Source organism: Stylophora pistillata, chromosome 4 (assembly GCF_964205215.1).
Source record: "Stylophora pistillata chromosome 4, jaStyPist1.2, whole genome shotgun sequence".
NCBI lineage: Eukaryota > Metazoa > Cnidaria > Anthozoa > Scleractinia > Pocilloporidae > Stylophora > Stylophora pistillata.
In genome coordinates this window covers 27,536,241-27,560,951 of record NC_142522.1, presented here as the reverse complement: position 1 = coordinate 27,560,951, position 24,711 = coordinate 27,536,241, and the positions used below count along the sequence as shown (strand labels likewise).

Below are 24,711 nucleotides of genomic sequence, written 5' to 3'. Positions count from 1 at the left end.
ATGCACCACAAGCTCCTGGTTAGGGAAATGTTTTAAATTTACATGAACAAGCTCAAGATAACTTTTTACCGAAGTGTATCCAGTGGCACTGCCACTCTTACACCATGTACTCACATTACCTAGGACTCCATTCGACATCATAACGTTACCGCTTGGGTAATCTGTAGTGCCAATCATTTCGATTAAAGAATTTCCGCTGAGGGCTTTTACTTCTTCTTCTCTCAACTCAGCAACTCCAGCATCGATACCATACTCTCGTTGATCGGAAACGCACACATTGCCGGAGAAACTAACGGAAAGGTCCGCTACAACCCTTGGCGGGTGTTTGAAAAGTTCTTCCAATTTTTGTGCACACCTAATAAAATCTTCATAATCTCTACTGAATTTCATGGATCGAGGCAATTTACTGTAGTTGACTTCATCTGAATCTTTTTGCAACTGCCTAAATTCTTCTAACAACTTTAATTCAGGTGGCTTCTCACCACTGAGAGTAAGACTTGTTTTGACACCAATTATACTATTCAAATATGTTTTATATTTGGCTAGATAATGTTTTAACAACTTCAAGTAGTGGAGCCGCCCAGGGTGGAATATTTCATTTTTCTCGCCGGTTCCAATCACATGATTACAAGAGAGTAAATAGAATTTGCCACTATCATAATCTCTCAAAATTGCACCTAAGCTCCCAGCATCGGCCCCTTCGATGCTAATGCTTGCTCCCAAACGAAGGCGATCCATCTCTTCTTGTAGCTTATTTGGATTAGGTAGATTACATGTTTCAATCCAAAATCCCTCCACGATGTCTACTGGGTAACTATCAACAAACTTTGGAATCTCTGACTCGCTGATTGGGATGCGACCTTTGCCAACAACATTAATCATGATGCAAGGCGTACCTGTTTGCTTCGACTTTGTTACTTTGAAGGAAGGGTACACTGCAGTGATGTTACGATGCTGGCTGAATGTGGGTAGAAAAGTGTCTATGATCCTATTAATTTCATCAACCTTGCGTCCCTGCAATGTTTCTGACATTCCAGAGGTGGTGTTTGGCACATCAGATTCTTTTTTGTACAGATTCGTCCATTTTAGCGCCACACTCATCCCTTTAAAGCACTCTTGAGCAGCTGCATCTAACTCTGTTGGTATGCGGCTATTGCCACAGAACACGTAGAGTTCAACGGACACCTGACCGCTTTCGTCTGCGTATGGCAACACCCTGATGCATTCCTTGCGAAGAGCTTCGAACTCTTTGGTTTTTTCTATGATTCTATGATACCGTTCTTGTTGTGCTTCTGGTGGAAATAAACACAAAGCTGCGTAGGTGAACGTGTCTTTATTCTTATCAGTGTAGTTTTTGTCGCTTTTCAGCAACATTACGTTCACGGATATTTTAGTGGTAAAAATTAAAGCTAAAACAAACCCGTCGGGTGTGATTTGTAAAAAAATCCCCTGGTTTCTTTTTTAAGTAAAAGAGATGTTTTCATATATTTTTTTTGGACTTATGGTCGTGGGTCGCAGCTAGAAGTCTTGTGACGTGGCTGTGGCTGTGTTTATTAGTCGTGAAAGATCAATAATTGATAATCAATATAAAATAAACTTTTTGGTGAAGGATTTTAAAAATGCTCCTAATTTGATTGACTTGCATTTGGAAAGAGGAAAGTGTTATTCTTGTCGAATTTTGTGACCTGGAGTGCAAAGTGGGGTGTGGCTTAATTTATTGCTAACCCAAGAAAAGTGCAATAGAGTGAACCGTAAATTATGGTGAAGTGACGTTTGTGTGTGATATCTGAACATGATAATTTACTAGCATTAATATAGCTCATGAAGAAACCTGTAAGTTTGACATGTTGAGTACTGCAGTAAATGTAGATACTGGAGTTGGTTCTCGGTGTATTTTTATGCCACCAACAAGATTGACTGAACACAGACGGGCGACGAGGAAAGGTGATGTCAACAATAACATTGCTGAACATCATCGACTTACGAACCACAATATTGACTGGGACTCTGCACAATGCCTAACCCACAGCACTAATTACTTTCAACGACTGACTCCGGAAAGCTAGTTTACTAACTTGGAACAGACTCCCCTAAACAGGTGTCAACTACTACCAGCTCCGTACAAACGACTCGTTCACGACATTAACATTACAAACGAACCAAACAGAGCGTACTAACTTTACCGACGGATCGAAATGGACCAATCACGACCGACTTACGCCACTTGAGTCTTACAGCCAACAACATTATGGAAAAACTGACCAATTGTTTTGCACGAACTGGACTAAGAACATTCTACTGACAACAGGTATTCATTTGACTCTGATGATGACTTCCGCACGCATAGGTTGTCGAAACGTCAGTCACCACCACCGACAACAGTCCTTCTCAGGACTACACTCACCCGGACGATCACACTACACTTTGACCGCTTCCCAACGAAATCAACATAATACCAGTTCAATTAAGTGTAAGGTTGTGCGAGATTTCATTGAGGATCCTTGAGGCTCGCTTTGCATGCTATTTTCTAAAGTTTAGCACAGAATTTTTCTTCGGTGATTATCTATTCTCTATAATCAATCAAATAAGGAGCAATCTAAATCAAATTACATGCAATTGATTAGTAACTAAAAACATAACTTTTGATCAACCGCGAATTGTTCTCACTTCAACGAGCGACTTGAACCTTAGACCCACGGCCAACAGCTATTAGTCAAACTCCAATAAGTACAACAGTCAATTGTTTGAACCCGTGAGTAAAATGTGATCGTGTAGTGTGATCTTCCGGGTTAGAGAAGTTCTGAAGAATACTTTTGATGGTAGTAGTGTATGACGTTTCAACAACTGTAAGCAGAAGTCATCGAGAGAAGTTTTCTCAAGATTATACTATTACCCAGACGATCACACTACGAGGTCATTATTGGAAAATCCATTACATTTGATTAACAAATCGCAGTTGTTAATCAGCCAGAACTACTCTTACTCTAGTTTGCTATTTTGTCAAAAAACAGAATTAAAGCCATTAGCAGTTATTTTTCTATCATCAACTGAGAGGTTTATGTATCAGGTTTGGAAAGCAGTGAAACTTTTGTTGCAGTTCGTACACCGTTATACCAGTAGCCCAAGTCAACAGCCAAACATCCTGAGTTTTCGAATTGCTCTCTTTCTAAAGTTATTATTGGATTTGAAGTAATTAACTAACTCTGAAGTAATGAAAATCGTAAAAAGTGTAAAAGCACTTGATTTTCTCACTCTGCCGTACGATACAGTAGCCTGACGTTTTGTCCCGCGATGGCTATATTCACAGGGCGAAAATTACGATTTCAGAGTAGAGGCATAACACTAGCCGTCGGCCTTTTGATATTTTAATTGCGCCAGAGGCTTCTTCCGGATATTGTTCCGTTAAAGCCCTTATTCAATATCGAGAATTGGGGGGAAAGAGTTCCGGTCCCCTATTCTACATGCTGGTCAGAATCCAATTTCTGCGCACCAATTTAACGTCGAATTACAGCGGTGTTCAGTTTTCTGTGGCTTAGATACTAGTTGTTACACAAGTCAGTCAGTCGTATTGGTGGTGCGTGTTATGCCGCCGATCGGGGCTATACTGACGCGCAAATATGGCTCTGGGTCATTGGAAATCTGATAACTGTGACAATGTGACTGCGGAAATCCTTGGCCGCGAATCATTGTTGCCCGAAAACGTAATAGAATAGCGCATGGGAGGGGCGGTTGTACGAAGTTACACCGGGAAAATTAGTGAGGCGAGACGACAATAAAAATTCTTTAAAGTGATAAAACCAAAAAGAGTGCAAACATGGGTTGTAGTTTAGATTTTTCAAGACTTAGTTGATTAGCCATGCTTTTATGATCGCAAAAATAACGTAAACATAAACATTTATTTTTTAATTCATTTTTTATTTATTTATTTAAGGATTTGTACCAGGTACTGGAGCAGAAACAATAGGAGATGGGTCCCCTACGAGGTTTAAGCTCCAACAAACCCACCCATCCCACCCCAGGGGAGGACATCCATCACACAGTAATCTCGTGCGTGGGAAATTAACGTCTCCTACCCCTAACCCTGCAGGAGACGGGACTTCCATTTATTCGTCCCTATCCGAGAAGACTAGAATATCTAACCATTTCTTGATGTTATAGAAAGGTAGTATGTTCTTCTCAATTATTTTAAAACCTTGAGTGTTGGTCCGGCCGGGGCTCGAACCCTCGACCTCCCGCACAACAGTCCAGCGCTCTATCCCTTGAGCTAACAGGGAGGCGGTTAAAATATTAATTCCATGTTAGTTTTTGCCCTCCTGAAAACAAAAAAACTTACGGAAAACAAAAGCACAGTGATTTTGAGTTACCTTCACTCTCGTTAGATGTACTTTTAGTCAGTTCACTTTCGGGTTGAATGCCCCGTTGGCCAACTAGTTTTTCTGTCTCTGAAACATCACCAAATTCCTCACGTGATGCTTGGACTTCGCTAGACCTTTTCTTTACTTCACCATGCGGTTGTTGAATCTGTTTCATCAATTCAGCTGGTCCAGATATGTTTACAAGGAGGTCCAAACCTATCAAAATAATTAAAGAAGCGCTCCACAACTTTCTTGTCTTGACCCAGTCCATGATATCACTAGCACGGTTTGATGTATTACACCGTTTCCCTTTTTTGTGGCTACTGCCTCCTTTATGAGGCGAAGCCAAGTGTTGTCGAGATGAGTAAGTGAGTGAGAGAATGAGTTGGTCAGCGGGCTAGGGACTGCGGGAGTGAGTATAACAATTTTTGAGAGTACCTTAGTGCGCGTGGAGTCTATATGTCGTGTCAAGTTCCATGCGAAATCAAACCGCTTTCAAAGTTTCAAGGCTAAGTCTGTGTTTTTTCCTTCTTTGCCAGTTATCACTATTTAGGTCAATGATAAAATTTGTCCACCTTCAACAGTTAATATCAATGACAACATGTATTTTTTATCTCGCTTTCGAGGAGGCAAATATGGCGGATAACGAGGAGAGATCGAGAATAAGGCAATATGTTTGGAAGGAGCTAATTAGAGAGTCTAGTATTCAGGGCCAGAAGTTTAATTCGGTCCGCAACTTCTAGTTCTGCGAATGTATTAAGTAACCGGTCAGTAAAAAATGCAGATTGTAGACTGCAGACTTGGTACAAAATGCAGAAGGAGGATTTAAACTGTTTTTTTCGTCTGAAACGTGATAAAATGTCATCTTACGACTTACCGAGTGTCACGCAATCGCTTTTTCCGCGATCATCTTTCACGATTATTTGCATTATATATATCTTATTAAGGTGGCTGGTACCAGTTTCCTCGCGCGGGAAACAGGTCACTCTCTCGTGACGCACGAGAGAAACGTGCGAAAGAAGCGTGAGATCAAAAGATGAAAATTCAAAACAAAGATGGCGGCGCGTGGATTTTTTTCTACGTTTGTGAGAAGTTTACCTAAGAGCGTGTATTTGATGTGTTGAGCGGCCACTGTGAATGTAGGAGATAGAAACTAAGATAAAGAAGACGATTTTGGGAGAAGTAAAGTTTGCTTTACTTCACATCTAAAAGAAATATTCAACCGATATGAAATCTGGCGACGACGAAAGAAGAAGAACTCAAGTGAACGATAATCTACCTAAAGTGGAAGAAGACTTCGAAACTTAAAGGAAAATAATATGATATAGCCAGAAGTCATGTGTAGGATTTTTAAGATGAGCCTGAGAGGCTGTCTTTGACAGCTGTTTAATGATTTTCTTAGCAGTAAACGTCTGTAAACATCAGATCGTAGGCGCTCGCGCGAGCACACGCATTGTCAGCGGTAGCTATAACAGATTATGAGCAAATGTTGATCTTACAGAATCCAGATTTTTAAATGCGCGAGAACGCGCGTGGGAATTGCTAAACTCACGAAAGCTATTGCATGAAAACGAGTCTGGTGACCCCTTCTTTTTATTCCTCCAATATGATAATAATGTCGACAGGAATCATCAGAAGAAAAACTAGAAAATTCTACGGAAAGAAATTTGCGATGTGTGAAAATTGCCTTTTTTGCAGATTTTCTGAAATTCCGATCAGTAGAATTTTTTAAAATCTTGTGCGTATTCCTTTTCAAGTGCCAAAAGCAATCACTGAAAAAAATGAAGGGGTCACCGGGTTAGTTTTCGAATTAATTAAGCCACAAGCTTAAAAATGCGTCTGAATAAGCCTATGAAAGCGTTGCCATGGAAACTGCTAGTGACGAAATGACACCTATTTTTGGATAACCAATGATTATATAATTCAACCCCGTAAAAGTGTTCGACTGGCCTTGGTCAGCCTTTCTGTTGTATTCTTTCAAAGTTACAAACCATCAAAAAGATGAAATCCGGTACGAGCCACCTTAACCAAGCGCGAGGGCCGTAATGGGAGAATATCGGCCCGAGGTATTGACAGTATGGACCGAGCGCAGCGAGGTCCGTACAAAAAAGACCTAGGGCCGATATCCATCCAGTACGGTCCCGAGCAAGCTTGGTTAATAAGAGATTTATTATACGACTGAAGTTCAAAGGGACACATGTGTGGTATCATTCGGGACCATTCGGGACACTGCCCGATCCAATACTGAGAGAATATTGACCGGCAATAGAGCATTTTGATTGGTTGATTTTAGTTATTGGCCGTCTGACTGCCCGAGTCGTGTAATAATGTGAATTATTCCTTGCCCATTTCTTGATATATAACATTGGGTTTTTAACAAAACGGCCACAATCGTTCTTAATATGATTTTAAGCCTTCATATAGTCTTCCTACTTCGCGCGCGAGATGCTAGTACTTAGTATATAAATATTACAACCAGAAAAGTAAAACAAATGGCCAGTCACGAAAATAACGCTTCGCTTTTCCCTATAAAAATTCGCCGGTTCCTCATGATATCATGATACTGTTGTTGTTGTTGTTGTTGTTTTTGTGCTTCTGGTGAAAATAAACACAAGACTTTGTAGGTGAACGTGCCTTTTTTCCAATCAGTCTAGTTGTAGTTGCTTTTCGCTAGCACTAAGTTTACAGACATTTTAGACCATTTTTGGTCATGACAATTAAAGCTTAAAAAAAACTGGTCGGGTCAAATTTGTAAAAATTGCTTGTTTTTAATTTCTTTTATGAAAACTAGATTTATGTTTTGGTAATTTGTATGACTAATGGTCGTGGGTCGCGGCTAAAAGTCTTGTGACGTGGGTGTGGCTGTGTTTAATAGTTGTGACTGATCATAATCAATAATCAAAATAAATTGAAGTTTTTAGCGAAGAATTTTAAAAATGCTCCAAATTTGATTGACTCGAGAAGGGGAAGGTGTTGTTCCCATCGAATTTTGTGGTCTGAAATTCCCAGTGGAGTGTGGCTTATTTCGTTGGTAACCAAAGAAAAGTGCGACAGAGGGAGTGGAAAATTGTGGTGAAGTGACGTTTGTATGTGGTATCTGAACATAACGATTTACTAGCATTAATACAGTTCATAAAGAAACAAGTAAGTTTGAAATATTGAGTACTGCAGTGAATGTAGAAATTGGAGTTGGTTGTCAGTGTATTTTCGTGCCATCATAAACAATTCTCTACGATCAGCTTGCGAATAGCAGCGAGTATGCCGGCCTTTTCTCCCAGTTGCACGTTTCTGCGAAAGGAAGTTGATGAGCTGATTTTCTGCTGTAACGAAGTTTGATCGCTTTCCACTGCTGTAGATTATCTTTTAAATGAATTATGGTGAATCAACATAATACTTGTTCAATCAAATGCAAAGCTTTGCCAGATTTCATGGAGCAGGGCTCGAAATTGCGACCGATAAGGTCGCCAATGCGACTAAAACTCTTAACTTGGCGACTAAAAGTTCGAGTTTAGTCGCCACTTAGCGACTAAACTAACTTCCTCTGATAAATAAAAGATTGTAGATGAGGAAAATTTCTTAAGTCTCGTTTATGCGTTTCTGCTTTTCTGCCGAAGGAAGTGCAAATTAAGTCTGTTTACCTTTAAGCTAAAACTTGAAATGGCTTTCAAATTGTGTCTTCCGAGACGACATATTACAGTGGCTTCTTCATGGTGATCGCGGGCGCAATATTTTGTTGAAAAGCTTCTGAATTTAAAACTAATCCGTTGAGAACAGGAGGTCTGGTACTAAATGCCTATCCGCCATTTTTGATAAATGTTTGATGCCTTCGTATCGTACGATTTCTTGCATGCGATGGGACATATTTTCCTTGCTAAAGTAGCCCTGAAACGTTCTTATTACTTTTTTAGCTTACTGCTTAAGGTAAGATTGTCATGCAAAAGTCTTTCGGAGTTTCTTCTTTTGTGTTTTCATGTTTTAAGTCATTCAAGATCGAGTATTTCGGTCTACCCCACAATCGCAGCCACAATCCACCAGAAGCCGAACAACAACGCCAATTGAATAAGGCTCTAATCTGATTTCTGTTCTTGTACTATCTGGCGATCGCATTTTTGCACTTGGCGACCATTTTTTCTCTGATAGTCGCCAAAAGGCGACTTAGAATTTTTTTTTAATTTCGAGCCCTGTGGAGGCTCCCTCTCCATGCTATTTTTTAATGTTTAGCGCAGAATTCTTTTTCTTGGTGATTATCTATTCCCTATAATCCATCAGATTAGGAGCATTCCAAACATCAAATTAAAAACAGTTAATTAGTAATTAAAAAAAGTAACTAATGAACAATTGCGCATTGTTATCTCTTAGACGACTTGAACCTTCGACCCATGGCCGACAACCACTAGTCAAACTCCAAGACAAATCGTTGTGATCAGGTTTACTTTCTACGAACGGCGGACCGAGATCAACTAAATGCGCACCTAAATTCAGTTGATTCCATCCAGTTCAGTTTCATCTTATTTATTTATTGGCTGCCAAAAATTATCCTGTTACACTACCTTTGTAATGGAACAAAACAAAAACAGAATCGTACGTCAGTCTTTGCATGGCTGGTCTACAAGCTTGACCTTTAAAGCTACCAAAGCACTTCATTGCACATTTCAAAAGAAATAAAAAAAATGAAATAACGCTCTCATTTCAAAGCTTTTGGATTATATTCAGTTATCTTCAGAATTTGAGCAGTTAAGTGTGCTACTTGTTTCGAGACAAGCCGATCTTTCCTATTTTATTTTGAGCAATGCAGCAAATGGCTTGCACACAGGAGTGACATTTGATGATGCAATCAGATCGTCCGGGTGATAGTAGCCTTGAGAATAACTGTTGTCAATGATAGTGACTGACGTTTCGATCATCTAAGCGTAAGTCACCATCAAAGTTTTCTCATGACTACTTTTACCGAGATGATCACATCAAACGGTCATTGTTAGCAAATTATTTTTAATGAACCACTTGCAGTTGTCGACCAGCCAGATTACTCTTAGCCTAGTTTGCTTTCCCGTCAAAATTAAGAACTAAAGCTGAAAGTAATCCTTTTTAAATCATTAACTAGTAGGTGAATGTATCATGTTGGAAAACGGTGAAACTTTTAGATATTGTTGACGTTCGTATAGCGTTATTTCAGTAGCCTAAATCAACAGGCAAACGTCTTAAGTTTTTGAATTCCTCGCTTTCTACACTTGTTATAGGATTTGAAGCAACTACCTCTAGGGCAACGAAGATCGTGAAAAGTGACGGAACAAAGTGCATGTAATTTGCAAAGCCGAACCGAATATCAGTGGTATCTTTACTCAGGCATGAATCCCGTTCATCAAATAAGGAAAGTCCATTTACCATTTATTCTACAATTTGAATCGTTTGTGAGTCGTCGATTGTTTCTTTTTATTATATCAGCCTGATGAAACGGCTAGAATCATTTTGCTTCCAGATAGTTGGTCGTTCCGGCATATTTTAATGACAACTAAGCAATTCTTTCCCTATTGCAAAGATTACGTCAACATAAACAGGTATTCTATTTCTTTTATTTTGAGTTACCTTCAATCTCCTCAGATGCGCCTTTGGCCTGTTCACTTTCGGATTGAATGTCCTGTTGGCTAACCAGTTTCTCTGCCTCTGAAACATTACCAAATTTCTCATGTGATGCATGAATGGAGTTCTTTTAAATCATTAATTGGGAGGTTTATGTCTGATGTTTAGAAAACAGTAAAACTTTAGATATTGCTGTAGTTCGTATACCGTTATTTAAGTAAGCTAAGTCAACAGCCAAACGTCCTAAGTTTTCGAATTCCTTATTTTCTACACTTATGATTAGATTTGAAGCAATAAACAAATTAGATTGCGAAAAGTGTCTCAACAAAGTACATGTAATTTGCAAAGCCAAACAGTATCAGTGGCCGGTGTCATTATTCTGGCTTAAATTCCTTCAGCACAAAAAAAGGCCAATTACTATTTATTGTAAGACTTGAATCGTTTTTCAGTCATCATGATTCTCTGATAATATATTGGCATCATTTTGTATCAGATGGGCAGCCGTTACCATTTTCAAGACTTTACTACTGCGCAATTCATTTTTGTTGCAAAGATTACGTAAAAATTAACAGGAATTCCATTTTTTTTAAATTATGAATTTTGAAACGTACAAACTAACGAAATACATATGCACATTGATTTTGAGTTACCTTCACTCTTCTTAGATGCGCCTTTAGTCAGTTCACTTTCGGCCGGTTGAACGTCCTGTTGGCCAACCAGTTTCTCTGCCTCTGAAATATTACCAGATTTCTCATGTAATGCATGATATTGTTCACGCAGTTTGATTTTCAAGCATTCTTGCAGAAGGACTGAAATATTTCTACCGGTTTAAACTATATGTGAATAAGTTTGTATATGTATTACTCAACAGACACACGACAACATACAATCTATTTGTTTCATGCATTAAACAAGCATTTATTCTGCGGGTTGAATAGCTTTTTCAGTCGTAAATTGTTTCTTTTTATCATATTAACCTGATGATAAATCAGCATTATTTTGTGTCCAGATGGGTAGTCGTGCACATTTTTCAAAACTTAATTATTGAGCAATTCTTTCTTCATTGCAAAGATTACGTAAACATTAACAGCAATTCAATTTTTTTTTAATTTTAAATTTCTAAAACTAACAAACTAACAAAATTCAGAAGCAAATTGATTTTGAGTTACCTTCACTTTCCTTAGATGCGCCTTCAGTCAGTTCCCTTTCGGATTGAATGTCCGGTTGGCCAACCAGTTCCTTTGCCTCTGAAACATTACCAAATTTCTTATGAGATGTATAATATGTTCACGCAGTCTGATTTTAACACATTGCAACAGAAACATCAGAAAGACTGAAATATCAATACAAGTTTAAGCTGTTTATAAATAGGTATGTGTATCATAGTAAATAACAGAAACACGACAACACGGAATCTACTTGTTTTAAGTAATAAACTAGCAACACTAGTAATAAACTGCAAACGGTTAGACTTTCTAGTCTTCTCGGATAGGGACGATAAATGGAGGTCTCGTCTCACAACCCCTTATATGTGATTTAAATTTGTGAGACGTAAAGAACCCACACACTCCTCGAAAAGAGTAGGGCACGTAGTGCCCGGTGTTGTGGTCTATCTTTGTGCAGTGTCTATCCAGGGTGAATTGGGGGGGAGGGGTGGTGCCTCTCATGGACCTTGCGTTCCGTTCGCACTAACCCTTCCGGGTCTAGTCACACCCGGTAAAGTCGTTAACAAACAAACAAACATTGTGAATGGTGACGTAAGATATGTGTCTGTCCTCCTGTTCGGGTTGCATGTCCTGTTGGCAAACTAATTGTAATTGTTTTCCCCTTTCCAATGACAGTTTTTCGAGATCAATATCTAACAGCGACACAATGGTGCCGGAATGCTCTTGGTTTATGTCTTTTTAGCTGACTTCTGGACGAGACTACGGACGTCTTCACAAGAGAGCAGGCGAAACTCATATCTGCGCTGATACTACATTACTGTAGGATGGTCTTTAACTTTGTCGTCTTCTTTCATAGCGACTCTAACGATTCCAAGTTCACTCCGGATATTATTGATCTTACGACAAAAGAATCTGTCTATGTCATCAGCCAGAGCGCACAAGGAGTGCTTTCATTCCTCCAAACAGCTTCCCAAGGTCACAGTTATCGTCATTTTCAAAGTCCTTATAAAAAGTTTTCCGTCCTTTATGTATAATAAGGGTGGCATTGTTTGTCGTTTTCTTAAAATTTAGGAAGTCTGATGTTAATTTGGTCTTTTGCCAGGTCTTTTCTGCTTTACGTCTTTATCTTTCCGCCAATGTGATCTCCTCGTTGTACCAGGGAACTTGCGGCCTGGTCGTTACTCTCTTAGTCTTGATAGATAAAGGTTAATCAGACGGAATAGTGTTGTTCCATAGTTTTCAATCAGCTTTTCCTAGTACACAGGTCAGAAGAGGCTAGATTGTTGCGAAGATCAGCCGTGTTAACAGATTTAAGCATGATGTACGGCTCTGCCCGCTTCGATCTGTTACTTTGAGAGAAGGGTACACAGCAGTGATGTCGGTTACGATGCTTGTTGAAAGTAAGTAGGTGAAGTGTCTATGATCTTACTAATTTCATCAAACTCGAATTTCTCCAATCTTCTTGACACTCCAGGGGTGATGTTTGGCACACGAGATGTTTCACGGTTCAGATCCGTCCATTTTAGTTCCACACCCATCTCTCCAAAGTACTTTTGAGCAGCGACATTTAACTCTTCTGGTATGCCGTTATTACCACAGAACACGTACAGTTGAACGAATACCTGACCACTTAGTTAATCTGTGTATGGCAACACCCATACCTTCTTTGTAGAGAGCTTCAAACTCTGGTATTTTCTATGATGTCATGATGCTCTTGTTGTTACTGCTGATGTTGTGTTTCTAGGGAATTAAACACTTTTTTCGAAAAAGAAATTTATGTTCTGGTAATTTGTATGACTTATGGTCGTGGGTCGCGGGTAGAAGTCTAGTGACGTGGGTGTGGCTGTGTTTAATTTACAAGTCACGAATCAGCAATGATTAATAATCAATATAAAATATTTTTTTGGGAAGCATCTTAAAAATGCTTCTAACTTGACTGTTTTGAAAAGGAAAAAGTGTTATTCTTATCGAGATTTGTGATTTACGTAAAATCATCAAGAAGGTTAACTTTATTTAACAAGAGAGAATTTGGCCATAAGCTTTTATCACGATTGGTGGCTTCTAAAGAAACCGTTTTCATAACGCAGCTTTCTGTTCACTGCAAATTTCCGGCGAGATAACTCTTCGTGAACTTTACTTGAACTCTTTCCACTAGATGGGAAGCTGTCTTGCGACCGTGCTCGTCTAGGAAGGCAGGCGACTTGCTAAGTCTTCACTGGCGAGGTATAGACTCCTCCGGAGAGTCTGACGGTAACCCAGGAAAGATCGCTCCCAGTGCATCATACCGCAGGGTGATGGTTTCGTTTCAAACAAGGGGCATTTTCTAACCCTTCTCGAATAGTAGAGACAATCTCTCTCTACTTTCATCGGCTGGTTCCCACCTAATTCTGCGTGCCTAATCGGGGGTAACTCTGCCAATGGATGAAGTATTCTGCTTTTCTTCCTTTAACTCGTTCTGCCACATTGCGCTCCACTTCGTAAACGCCCATTACAGTTGGCTTTACCTTCGAACGGCATTTTGAATTACAGGCACGATCGCGAACGTTATTCAGTAATGTTGCGTAAAAGCCTGGCCGATGTCTCCCGCACGCTACGATATGTTAATTCAAAAGTATTGATTATCAACTGTCCTTTTCATATGTTTTGATTTATCAAAACGGATCCAAATATCAATAATTTTCTAACCATTCCCTTAAGCGTAAACCTGTTTTACGTAGTGGCTTTTTTGTTTGCTTTCCTCTCGGTTTTTGCAACCCTTAATTCTTCTTTTCTGTTCGGAAACAAGAATCACTAACTTCTAGTAGTATTAAGTCATCAAAAAAAATCAGCAGAGTATAAAAGTGCGCGTGTCAAGTAAAAACGAGTTACTTATGCATTGCACTGCTCAGAATGACCCTGAATGATTAAGCAATTTTTTGCACTGTTAGTACTGGAGAGGACTGTTGTTAGTAGTAGCGTATCAACAACCGTAAGCAAAAGTCATCGTCAGAAGTTTCCCAAGACTATAGTTTTACCCAGACGATCATACTACAAGGTCATTGTTAACAAATCCATTACTTTTGAGGAGCAACTCGCAGTGGTAATCAGCCAGAACTACTCTTACTCTAGTTTGCTATAGTAATTTTTGCTTTACCGTTATACCAGTAGCCTAATGCAACAGCCCACCATCATAAGTTTTCGAATTCCTCTTTTTCTAAACTTTTTATTGGATTTGAAGCAAGTAACTAACATTAAAGCAATGAAAATCGTGAAAAGTGTAAAAGCACTTGATTTTGCATTGTGTCGTGCGATACAGTTGTGCGATACAGTAGCCTGACTTTCTTGTCCCACGATGGCCATATTCACAGGGCGAAAATTACGATTTCAGAGTAGAAGCATAACACTAGCCGTCGGTCTTTTGATATTTTAATTGCCCGAGAGGACTTCTCCGGATATTGAACCGTTAAAGCCCTTATTCAGTAATGAGAATTGCGGGGAAGGAGTTCTGGTCCTCTATTCCGCATGCTGATTAAAATCCAATTTCTACGCACCAATTTAACGTCAAAATTACAGCAGTGCTCAGTTTCCTGTGCTTTAGATACTAGTTTTTACAAAAGTCATGGTCTTTCGTATTGGTGGTGCGCGTTATGCTGCTGGTCGGGGCTATTCTGATGTGCCAATATGGCTCTGGGTCGTTGGACATCTGATAACTGTGACAATATGACTGCCGAAAACTTTAGCCGCGAATCATTGTTGCCTGGAAACGTAATAGAATAGCGCATGGGAGGGGCGGTTGTAATAAATTATACCGGAAAAATTAGAAAGGAGAGACGAAAATAAAAATTCTTTAAAGTGATAAAACCAAAAACAGTACAAACAAAATTAAGTGCAATCAAAACTAAAAATACCATGTGTATTGGAAACACCCCTAAAGGGTTGATGAAAAGGATTGCCGTTACACTGATTAGGCACTGATTAAAGTAGCATCCTTTTACATCCAGACGTTTCGAATGGGTAGTAGTTTACATTTTTCAGGACTTAGTTAATTAGCTATGCTTTGATGATCACAAAAATTACGTAAAAATAAACATGAATTCCATGTTAGTTTTTGCCCTCCTGAAAAAAAAAGCTTACGAAAAACAAAAGTAAAGTGGCTTTGAGTTACCTTCAATCTCCGTAGGTGTACTTTTAGTCAGTTCTCTTTTGGGTTGAATGTCCTGTTGGCCAACCAGTTTTTCTGTCTCTGAAACATTACCAAATTTCTCACGCGATGCTTGGACTTCGCTAGGATTTTTCTTTACTTCACTATGCGGTTGTTGAATCTGTTTCATCAATTCAGCTGGCCCAGGTATGTTTACAATAAGTTGCAAACCTATCAAAATAATTAAGAAACGCTCCACAACTTGCTTGTCTTAACCCGATCCATGATAATATTAACGCGGTTTGATGTATTGCACCGTTTCCCTTTTTCTGTGGCTACTGCCTCCTTTAGGAGGCGAAGCCACATTTGTTATCGAGATGAGTGAGTGAGTGAGGGAATGAGTGGGTTAGCAAGCTAGGGACTGCGGGAGTGAGTGTAACAATTTTTCGGATTATCTTAGCGCGCGTGGAGTCTATATGTCGTGTCAAGTTCGATGCAAAATCAAACTGCATTCAAAGTTTCGAGGCTAAGCCTGTACTTTTTTACTCTTTGCCAGTTGTTACTATTTAGTTCAACGATAAAATTTGTCCAACTTCAACAGCTAATGTCAATATCAACACTCCAAACACACTACATCCAACAGCGAAAGTAAATCAACATCAACACAAATTCTCCTTGTCTGCAACCCTAGCGAATCACGTCAAAACCAACACGGCATGGAGCTTCAAGTTCAATATCAAAACACGCTCAACAATTTGGGTACGAGCGACTGGAAATGGCCGAGGGATCTTGCGACTTATATTTTGATCCCGCTTCCAAGGAGGCAAATATGGCGGATAATGAAGAGAGATCGAGAATACGGAATAAGTTGGAAATGCTGAGTACTGCAGTAAATGTAGTAACTGGAGTTAGTTCTCAGTATATTTTTATGCCACCATAAGCAAGTCTCTACGATGAGCTAGCGAAAAGCAGCGAATATCCCGGCCTCATCTCCCACTTACGTTTCTGCGAAAGGACGTAACAAAGTTTTATCGCTTTCCAATTCCTGAATAATGTAATTGTTTAATGTAATCCTTATCAACTTTTTTAATTCTTTGTGGATTACCTTCTCGTGGATTTAAATGTCTGATATGACACCAGCGAAAGCATTCATCATCTTTGTTTTTCAAATTAATCAATCCTTCTCTACCATTTCTTAATTCTGGTGGTAATTGAATATAAGAGGAACCCCTAGATTGATTATGTAGAACAATATCTAGGTAGTGATTATCAACTGACCGAACAAGCCAGCCAGATCCTTCTGACACCCATTATGCTACTTTATTTCTTATATGTTGCTCTGTCAATCGTAAAGAGTCTGCTATTTCTGTATCGTTTATCATTGTCTGAGGTGAGCTATTAAAATATGCTGTTTTGTCATTCATTACTTTTTTATCACCCTTATCTTCAACCTTGTCAAAAGTAACCTTTAATGTCTCTACAAATTTAAGGCCTTTCAATTCATTCAATATCTTTTTAATATATTGACCAACAGCCGAATCTTGTGCTCTGCATTTGAATTAACAGATATTTGTAATAATTTTTTTTGTTTATTTCATATGATTTAATGTATCCTTTTAAAGCCTTGTTCGTCTCATCAATTATTGTTCTTGGTAGAGGAACAGGCTTCTTTGTTCTTGGTTTAGGCACTGGTTACTCTGGTTTATAATAATCTGGAAACTCTATAGGTGGTTCAATTATGTTTTCTACATGAGCTTGAACCATCTGTTCAACATTGTTGAACGATGGAGCGAATTTGATTTTCCTGTTTAATGTTTTTTGTTGAAATTCTGGAACAGGTCTCAAATTCATTATTTTGTCAATGAGCTGGTCTTTTGTCAGATTCAGTAATTCGCTTTTATTCATATCTATGTTATATGTACACATATATTTTCCATATTTTCTATATGTGATTTTTCTTTAAGTGTTTTTCGATTTTCTTATCTGGTATTCTCCATACCCATATTTTATATACGTGATTTTTTCTTTAAGTGCTTTTATTTCGAGGATTCCCCAAATTTGAAAAGCAAGTCTGAACAAGCTTGAACCGGTTTGAACTGGTTTTAGATCCGCCATTTTGAATTTTCATGAGTCTGCGTTTTTGGATTCCGAATTTGTTGAAAATATTTTTCAATAAAGTTTTCACATTTCTGGAATTTGGATTTTTGATCTGTTTTTTTTTTTTGATGAATTTTTCAAAAGTTTTACAGAACATTATTTGGATTTGCACTTTTGATATCAGATTTTTTTTTATTTTGAACCCCTCATTTTGAAATGTGCTGGACACCCGAATTACTATACTACTTGCTTCGCTTTTTAATTCACTGCAATTACGTTTGGGAAACATTAATTCTAAAGTTTTGTTTAGGAAAGCCCTGGACGATTTTTACTTGTGATTTTTTATTGTAGTTTTTAACGGTTTTAATCTAGTGCATTTCTTTTTAAAATATTTTTGTTTATTCCTATTTATGCAATAATTATGTTAAATATCTCTTTTCTTTTTTAAGAGCAGGACCCCGTTGATAACACTACTTGGTACTGAAGGGCTATCCCGGATAAATATTCGATTATTATTATTATTATCATTACTTAATTATTGAATAATTCTCTCTTCATTGCAAACTTACGTAAACATTAAAAGCAATTCCATTTTCTTTCAATTTTAAATTTCTAAAACGAACGAACTAACGAAATTCGAAAGCAAAATTGATTCTGAGTTACCTTCCAAGATTACGTCAACATAAACAGAAATTCTATTTCTTTTATTTTGAATTAACTTTACTCTCCTTAGATGCGCCTTTAGTCAGTTCACTTTCGGATTGAATCTCCCGTTGGCCAACCAGTTTCTTTGCCTCTGAAACATTACCAAAGTTCTTATGAGATGCATAATTTGTTCACGCAGTTTAATTTAACACATTGTAACAGAAAGACTGAAATATCAATACAGGTTTAAGTTGTTTACGAATATGTAGGTATATATACTAAACAACAGAAACACGACAACACGGAATCTATTTGTTGTATGTAATAAACGAGCAACACATTGTTAACGGTGACGTCATTTATGCGTCTGTCCTCCTGTTTGGGTTGCATGTCCTGTGGGCAAACTAATTGCAGTTGTTTTCCCCTTTTCAATGACAATTTTTCGAGAGCAATATCTAACGGCGACACAATGGTGCCAGAATGCTCTTGGTTCGTTTATTGTCCAGCAGTAACAATGCCAATCCCTGAAATGGACTCCTTTCCGCCACGTTTTTCAAAACCGCAGCTCCAGAATCACCTTTCTGAGTGAATGTTTTTTCTTTGTTTTAAAGGATTAAGCAATTTTGCTAAAGAATTACTTCATAATTTTCAGAAGTTTCACGCGTGTGAAGGTCAAGATATGTCACAGGCTTGTTACCTAGGGGAGGATTCTAAGACACTGGGACTAATGAACTTTTTATCGAAGAGTATCCAGAGGTACTGGCGCTCTTACACCTTTCTCTCTCAGAAATGCCACGTAGCTAAACCCATTTGTTTTTTTTCCTTTTATGAAATCATTCACTGGTTAGTGCTAAGTTGCTTCAATTTGTTTCATGGATTGAGTTAATACACTTTTCAATTATGTAATTAAAATGTTTTCAAAATAAAGTACATCCGATTGGTATTCTTTTTGATGATATTACAAACAAACTTTTTCAAAAGACAATACACTGTTCAATTCACAATATGAATAACAAAGCTTGTACACTCAAAGAAAATTAATCAATAATAACCCACTAGGATTACAGGCATTTTCTTTGTTAGCTCCTATTACTGTCCTCAAGCTCGACTGAGCAAACTAAGCGAAGCGCTTCCAATGTTGCAATGTGACGTCCTATTGGCAATGATCATTTGACGGCGGCTTATACCAGAGAACAACAGAGTCACCCCCTCTCTCCTGGGTGATAGAGATAATTACACAAAATATCATTATAAACCCACACTTCATTTACTAGGTGTAATTTAAAGAATTTTACCTTGTGTGGAACGAAGGCTGACATAGTGTAGTTCATGGATGTATCCCAACACAAGTGTCCTGCTTTTGTCAACAGGACTTGGTGACGATATGATAATATCGTGAGCAGCTGAAGGACTGACCACACGCACGCATGTTTGGTAGCAGTTTGCTGCGGCAAACAGAATAATATGGTCACCCCAAGTGCCATCTTGCTCCATGTCTTCTGAGTAATCAGCCCATGATTGATATCCAGGGACGAAGTTAAACAGATTTGTTTCATCCGGCTGTGAGAAGAGTCAAAATAGAGAACGAAACTTAGAGTGTAAATTCAATGAGTACAAGTTGAGTACGTTGGAAGGAGTCATCAGATGAGTAAATAACAAAGAGATACTACGCAACAGTGAGAACGGATAATAACCAATCAAAGCAATGAACACAAGGATCTACATTTGATGTAGCAGTCTCAACTCCTGAATTTTCCCTTCTGAAACATCGATTATCTAGTGTCCACCTTATCCAGAGTCAAGGTTCTCCAATTTGGATTGTCCCGTCTGGGGGAGATTCAAGTGCAAACTACTTTTAAAAAACCTTGGACTGGCCGTTTTCTTCACAGGACGAAGCCCTTTTCACAAGGTCTGAATTCATCTGTGACCCGGACATGTCTCTACAAAAACTTTTGAACTACGCAGCGTGTTTTTACGGGCAATCTAGAAATATGAAATATTGTTCTCCGGAAAAAGGGTGAATAGGGGTGGATATTTACCAAGGCGAAGAGGCAAAGTAATTATCCACCATTTCCACCGACACTGAGGTAGAAAAATATTTACGTACAAACCAGAAGCCGGTGAATGGTATTTGCTAATCACTAACCATAACCAATGAGTGTGCAATGTGGTTTCTACTAAAAGCTGATATCAGAGTATTTATGATCCTTATTATCCCCTACAGGAGGAGTAGTGATGTATTGGCTAGTTGGCCCACATGTAGATCTAACCTTTACGGTGCTCATCAACTTACTAGTTTAGGGTTTTTTCTGAGGTACTGGACCAATCTTTGTCTTAATTCGTTAAGTTTGAGTTTGATTCCCCTGGCAATTTCCAGTTGATCTGACAAAGCATAGAACAAGCAATTTCCTGATCCATCATTGTCAACAATTCTGAAGCCCTTGCGTGAAGCAGTTTTCTTCAACTCAATTTTTAGGCCTGTCTTGTCACTGAATTTGCTTGCAATGGGTAAGATCTGCTGAAGCCGAGCGATTGACTCAACAGAACCTAAGTGGACAAACGGATGAATGGACAGAGGATAAATACCACCATGCCTGTGATTGAAAGAGGACCAAAACAAAAGAATACTACATTTGGTTACACGACTCGGGCAGTCAGAGTGCCAATAACTAAAATCAACCAATCAAAATGCTCTATTGCCGGTGCAATATTTTCCGGTATTGGACCGGCACTGTCCCGAAAGGTCCCGAATGATACCACACTTGTGTCCCTTTGAACTTCAGTCGTATAATAAATCTCTTATTAACCAAGCTTGCTTGGGACCGTAATGGAAGAATATCGGCCCTCGGTCTTTTTTCTACGGACCTCGCTGCGGTTGGTCCGTACTGTCAAGACCTCGGGCCGATGTTCTCCCAGTACGGCCCTCGCGCGTGGTTAATAAGATATATATAATTACTTTTGCTTTAGGTTTCTACAAGTTCTGGATAATAAGTTTCTTTGATATATAGAGAAGTTTTATAGAAAAGGAAGTAAAAAGGAACTCTTAACAGCCAACTGAGCCTTCTAGTTAAGAAAGAAAACGAAGAACTTTTACATCCTGATTTGAAGTACTTCAGCTACAGGGGTGATGTTTGGCACATCAGATGTTTCATTGAACAGATCCGTCCATTTAAGCTCTATACTCTTCAAAGTACTTTTGAGCGGCTAAACTTAACTCTTTTGGCATGCTGTTATTGTCACAGAACACGTACAGTTGAACGTATACCTGACCGCTTAGTTTATCTGTTTATGGCAACACCCTGATACATTCCTTGTGAAGAGCTTCAAACTCTTTGGTATTTTTAATGATATCATGATAGTGTTGTTGCTGTTTTTGTGCCTCTTTTAAAAATAAACACAAGGCTATGTAGATCAACGTGCCTTTCTTCCAATCAACCTAGTTTTAGTTGCGTTTAGCTAGCATTACGTTTACGGACATTTTAGTCATGAAAATTAAAGCTGAAAACAAACCGGTCGGGTTAGATTTGTAAAAATTTCCTGTTTAAGTAAACTGGATTTATGTTTTGGTAATTTATATGTCCTATGGTTATGGGTCGCGGCTAGAAGTCTTGTGACGTGGGTGTGGCTGTGTTTACAAGTCGAGAATGATCATAATTAATAATCAAAATAAATTGAAGATTTTGGCGAAGAACTTTCAATTTGCTTTACTTGAAAAGGGGACAGCCTTATTCTTGTCGAATTCTGTGATCTGAGGCTCCCAGTTGGGTGTGGCTTTGTTAGTTGGTAACACAAGAAAAGCGCGATAGTGAGAGGGGAAAATTATGGCGAAGTGACGTTTGTATGTGGTATCTGAACATAATAATTTACTAGCATTAATATAACTTCTAAAGAAACCTGTAAGTTTTAAATGTTGAGTACTGCAGTAAATGTATGCAAACCGCATATCAGTGGTATCATTACTCAGGCATGAATCCCGTTCATCAAATAAGGAAAGTCCATTCACTATGTATTCTCCAACTTGAATCGTTTTTGAGTCGTCAGTTGTTTCTTCTTATTATATCAGCCTGATAATATATTAAGACCATTTTGGTTAGTCGTTCACATTTTTCAAGACGGAATAACCAGGCATCTCTTTCACTATTGCAAAGATTACGTAAACATAAACAGGAATTCCACTTTTTTTTTATTTGAGTTACCTTCACTCTTCTTAGATGTGCCTTTAGTCAGTTCACTCCCGGGTTGAATCTCTTGTAGGCCAACCAGTATCTCTGCCTCTGAAAAAATTACCAAATTTCTAATGTGATATATGATGCTGTACACGCAGTTTGATATTCAAGCATTTTAACAGAAGGACTAAAATATTTATTCAGGTTTAAACTATAAACGAAAATAAGTGTAATTATATTACTCAACAGATAGACGACAACATAGAGTCAATTTGTTTTATTAGCATTTATTCTGTGGGTTGAATCGTCTTTCAGTCGTCAATTGTTTCTTTTTATTATATTAGCCTGATATTGAATCAGCATCGTTTTGCATCCAGATGAATAGTCGTTCACATTTTTCAAGACCATCATTGAGCAATTCTTTCTTTATTGCAAAGATTACGTAATCATTAACAACAATTCCTTTTTTTTTTTCATTTTGAATTTCTAAAACTAACAAACTAACAAAATTCAAAAGCAAATTGATTTTGAGTTACCTTCACTTTCCTTAACGCCTTTAGTCAGTTCTCTTTCGGATTGAATGTCCTGTTGGCCACCCAGTTTCTCTGCCCCTAAAACATTACCAAATTTCTCATGAGATGCATGATTTGTTCACTCAGTTTAATTTTAAAACATTGTAACAGAGAGAATAAAATATTTAAACAGGTTTAAGCTGTAGATAAATACATATGTATATACATTAAACAACAGACACACGACAACATAGAATCTATTTGTTTTATGTAATCAACGAGCAATAAATTTTTAATGGCAACGTCAGATATGTTTCTGTCCTCCTGTTCGGGTTGCCTGTCCTGTTAGCTAACTACCCCGGTAATTAACAATTATTCCACGAGCGCGCGTTGGATTTGAGATGATAGATAGCCAACGAGGCGCGTAGCGCCGAGTTGGCTATAATCATCTTATATCCAACAAGCGCAAGTGGAATAATTGTTTTATTAAAAACGTTAAATTAAATTATTAAATTTTCTAGCTCCTTTTTAATTTTAAGCTGACGCGTACGCTTACCATATTTGTAGATTATGGTATATTGACTCATATACCATAATAGCTAAGCCAATAAAAAGTCTTGAATTGCATTATCCAATGTTACAGTTTTTAATAATTGCAATTGTTTTCCCATTCTCTACGACAGTTTCTCAAGATCAAAATATAACGGTGACACAATGGTGCCAGAATGCTCTTGGTTCGTATATTGTCCAGCAATAACAGTGCCAATCCCTGACATGAGCTCCTTTCCGTCACATTTTTCAAAAATCAGTACTCCAGAGTTACCTTTGTGAGAGAATGTTTTTCGTTATTTTCAAGGATTAAGCATTTTACCAAAGAATCGTTTCACAGTTTTCAGAAGTTTCACGCGTGTGAAGGCCAAGATACGTTACAGGTGCCCGGCTACCTAGGGGTGGCTTCAAATACACTGGGAAATATGAACTTTTCATGGAAGTGTATCCAGTGGCAATATGCCGCTCTTACACCTTTCTCTCTCAGAACATTGGACTTCTTCCGATCTAATAACACTGCCACTTGAGTAATATGAGGTGCCAATAATTTCGACAAATATTGAGAAGTTCTTCTAATTTTTGTGCATACTCAACGAAATCAACATTGGTGAATACATTATGGCGGAAGGTTGTGCTCTAGTGACTACAGCTTTCTTGGCGATATTCTTGGCCTCTTTGGGCAATTTGCCTCCGCACAATGGCCTCTTCGACTATTATTACCATCGTGCACAATCAGGAAAGATCGTTTCTTGGCCACGAGTATTTTTCAGTGCAAATGTAGACGTTGGTGCTACCGCTGTCGCTACACGTGCTAACTTTCGAAAATTTAGGAGCCTCCAGCGTTCAAAGTTCCTCTCGAGGCGTTTTAAATACTATTCAAATGCCTCCTGTGCTTTTAACCCAGCTGTTTTCAGGATCCTACACAGTGGTGATGTTGAAATAAATCCCGGTTACGCACCTAAAGGCACGACACGACCTCGAAGACAAAATCACACTATGTGAACGAAATACCTGGCATCATCACGTCTACTGCCAAATTATTTGCCGACGATACCAAAATCTACCGACAGATAAATAATATCGATGATTCTATTGCTTTACAGATAGATCTGACCACCCTCGACCTATGGGCGGATCGTTGGCAGATGAAATTTAATTCTACCAAATGTGAAGTCATGAGAATTACACATAACAGAGACAAAAAGTCCACGCGGTACAATATATCGAGTACAGTGTTGAGGAATGTATCTAATTACAAAGATCTTGGAGTTATTATAACTAGTGATCTGAAATGGTCAAAACATGTTGAACAAATAGTTCACAAAGCAAATAAGGTTCTTGGCTTACTTAAACGCACAGTAGGCGGTAAAAACAAAGATATTTTTTCAAACTTGTACAAAACCTTGGTTCGTCCAATCTTGGAATACGCCTGCCCGGTGTGGTCACCACACCTCATCAAAGACATCGATGAAATTGAGAAGATACAAAGAAGAGCCTCGCGAATTGCCTTAGGCCAAAGAAGAC

The 24,711-nt window shown here is 38.4% G+C and overlaps 1 protein-coding gene across 2 annotated transcripts in view; it reads right to left on the bottom strand.

Moving 5' to 3' along the window:
• LOC148733147 (uncharacterized) overlaps positions 1 to 24,711 on the bottom strand; it is a 56,590-nt gene that overhangs the window by 15,939 nt on the left and 15,940 nt on the right. Inside the window, exons 4-13 of one of the 2 annotated variants that reach the window (XM_088756518.1) lie at positions 22,663 to 22,737; positions 22,157 to 22,234; positions 20,254 to 20,507; positions 19,256 to 19,520; positions 15,243 to 15,449; positions 11,102 to 11,179; positions 10,583 to 10,663; positions 9,939 to 10,016; positions 4,365 to 4,571; positions 1 to 1,292 (exon numbers count right to left, since the gene is read on the bottom strand). The exon at positions 1 to 1,292 is cut by the window's left edge and continues 1,401 nt beyond it. In XM_088756518.1, the coding sequence (XP_088612644.1) occupies positions 1 to 1,292; positions 4,365 to 4,571; positions 9,939 to 10,016; positions 10,583 to 10,663; positions 11,102 to 11,179; positions 15,243 to 15,449; positions 19,256 to 19,520; positions 20,254 to 20,507; positions 22,157 to 22,234; positions 22,663 to 22,737 (2,615 nt within the window). The remainder of the gene's footprint in view (positions 1,293 to 4,364; positions 4,572 to 9,938; positions 10,017 to 10,582; positions 10,664 to 11,101; positions 11,180 to 15,242; positions 15,450 to 19,255; positions 19,521 to 20,253; positions 20,508 to 22,156; positions 22,235 to 22,662; positions 22,738 to 24,711) is intronic. The other variant, XM_088756519.1, reaches the window with a different exon arrangement.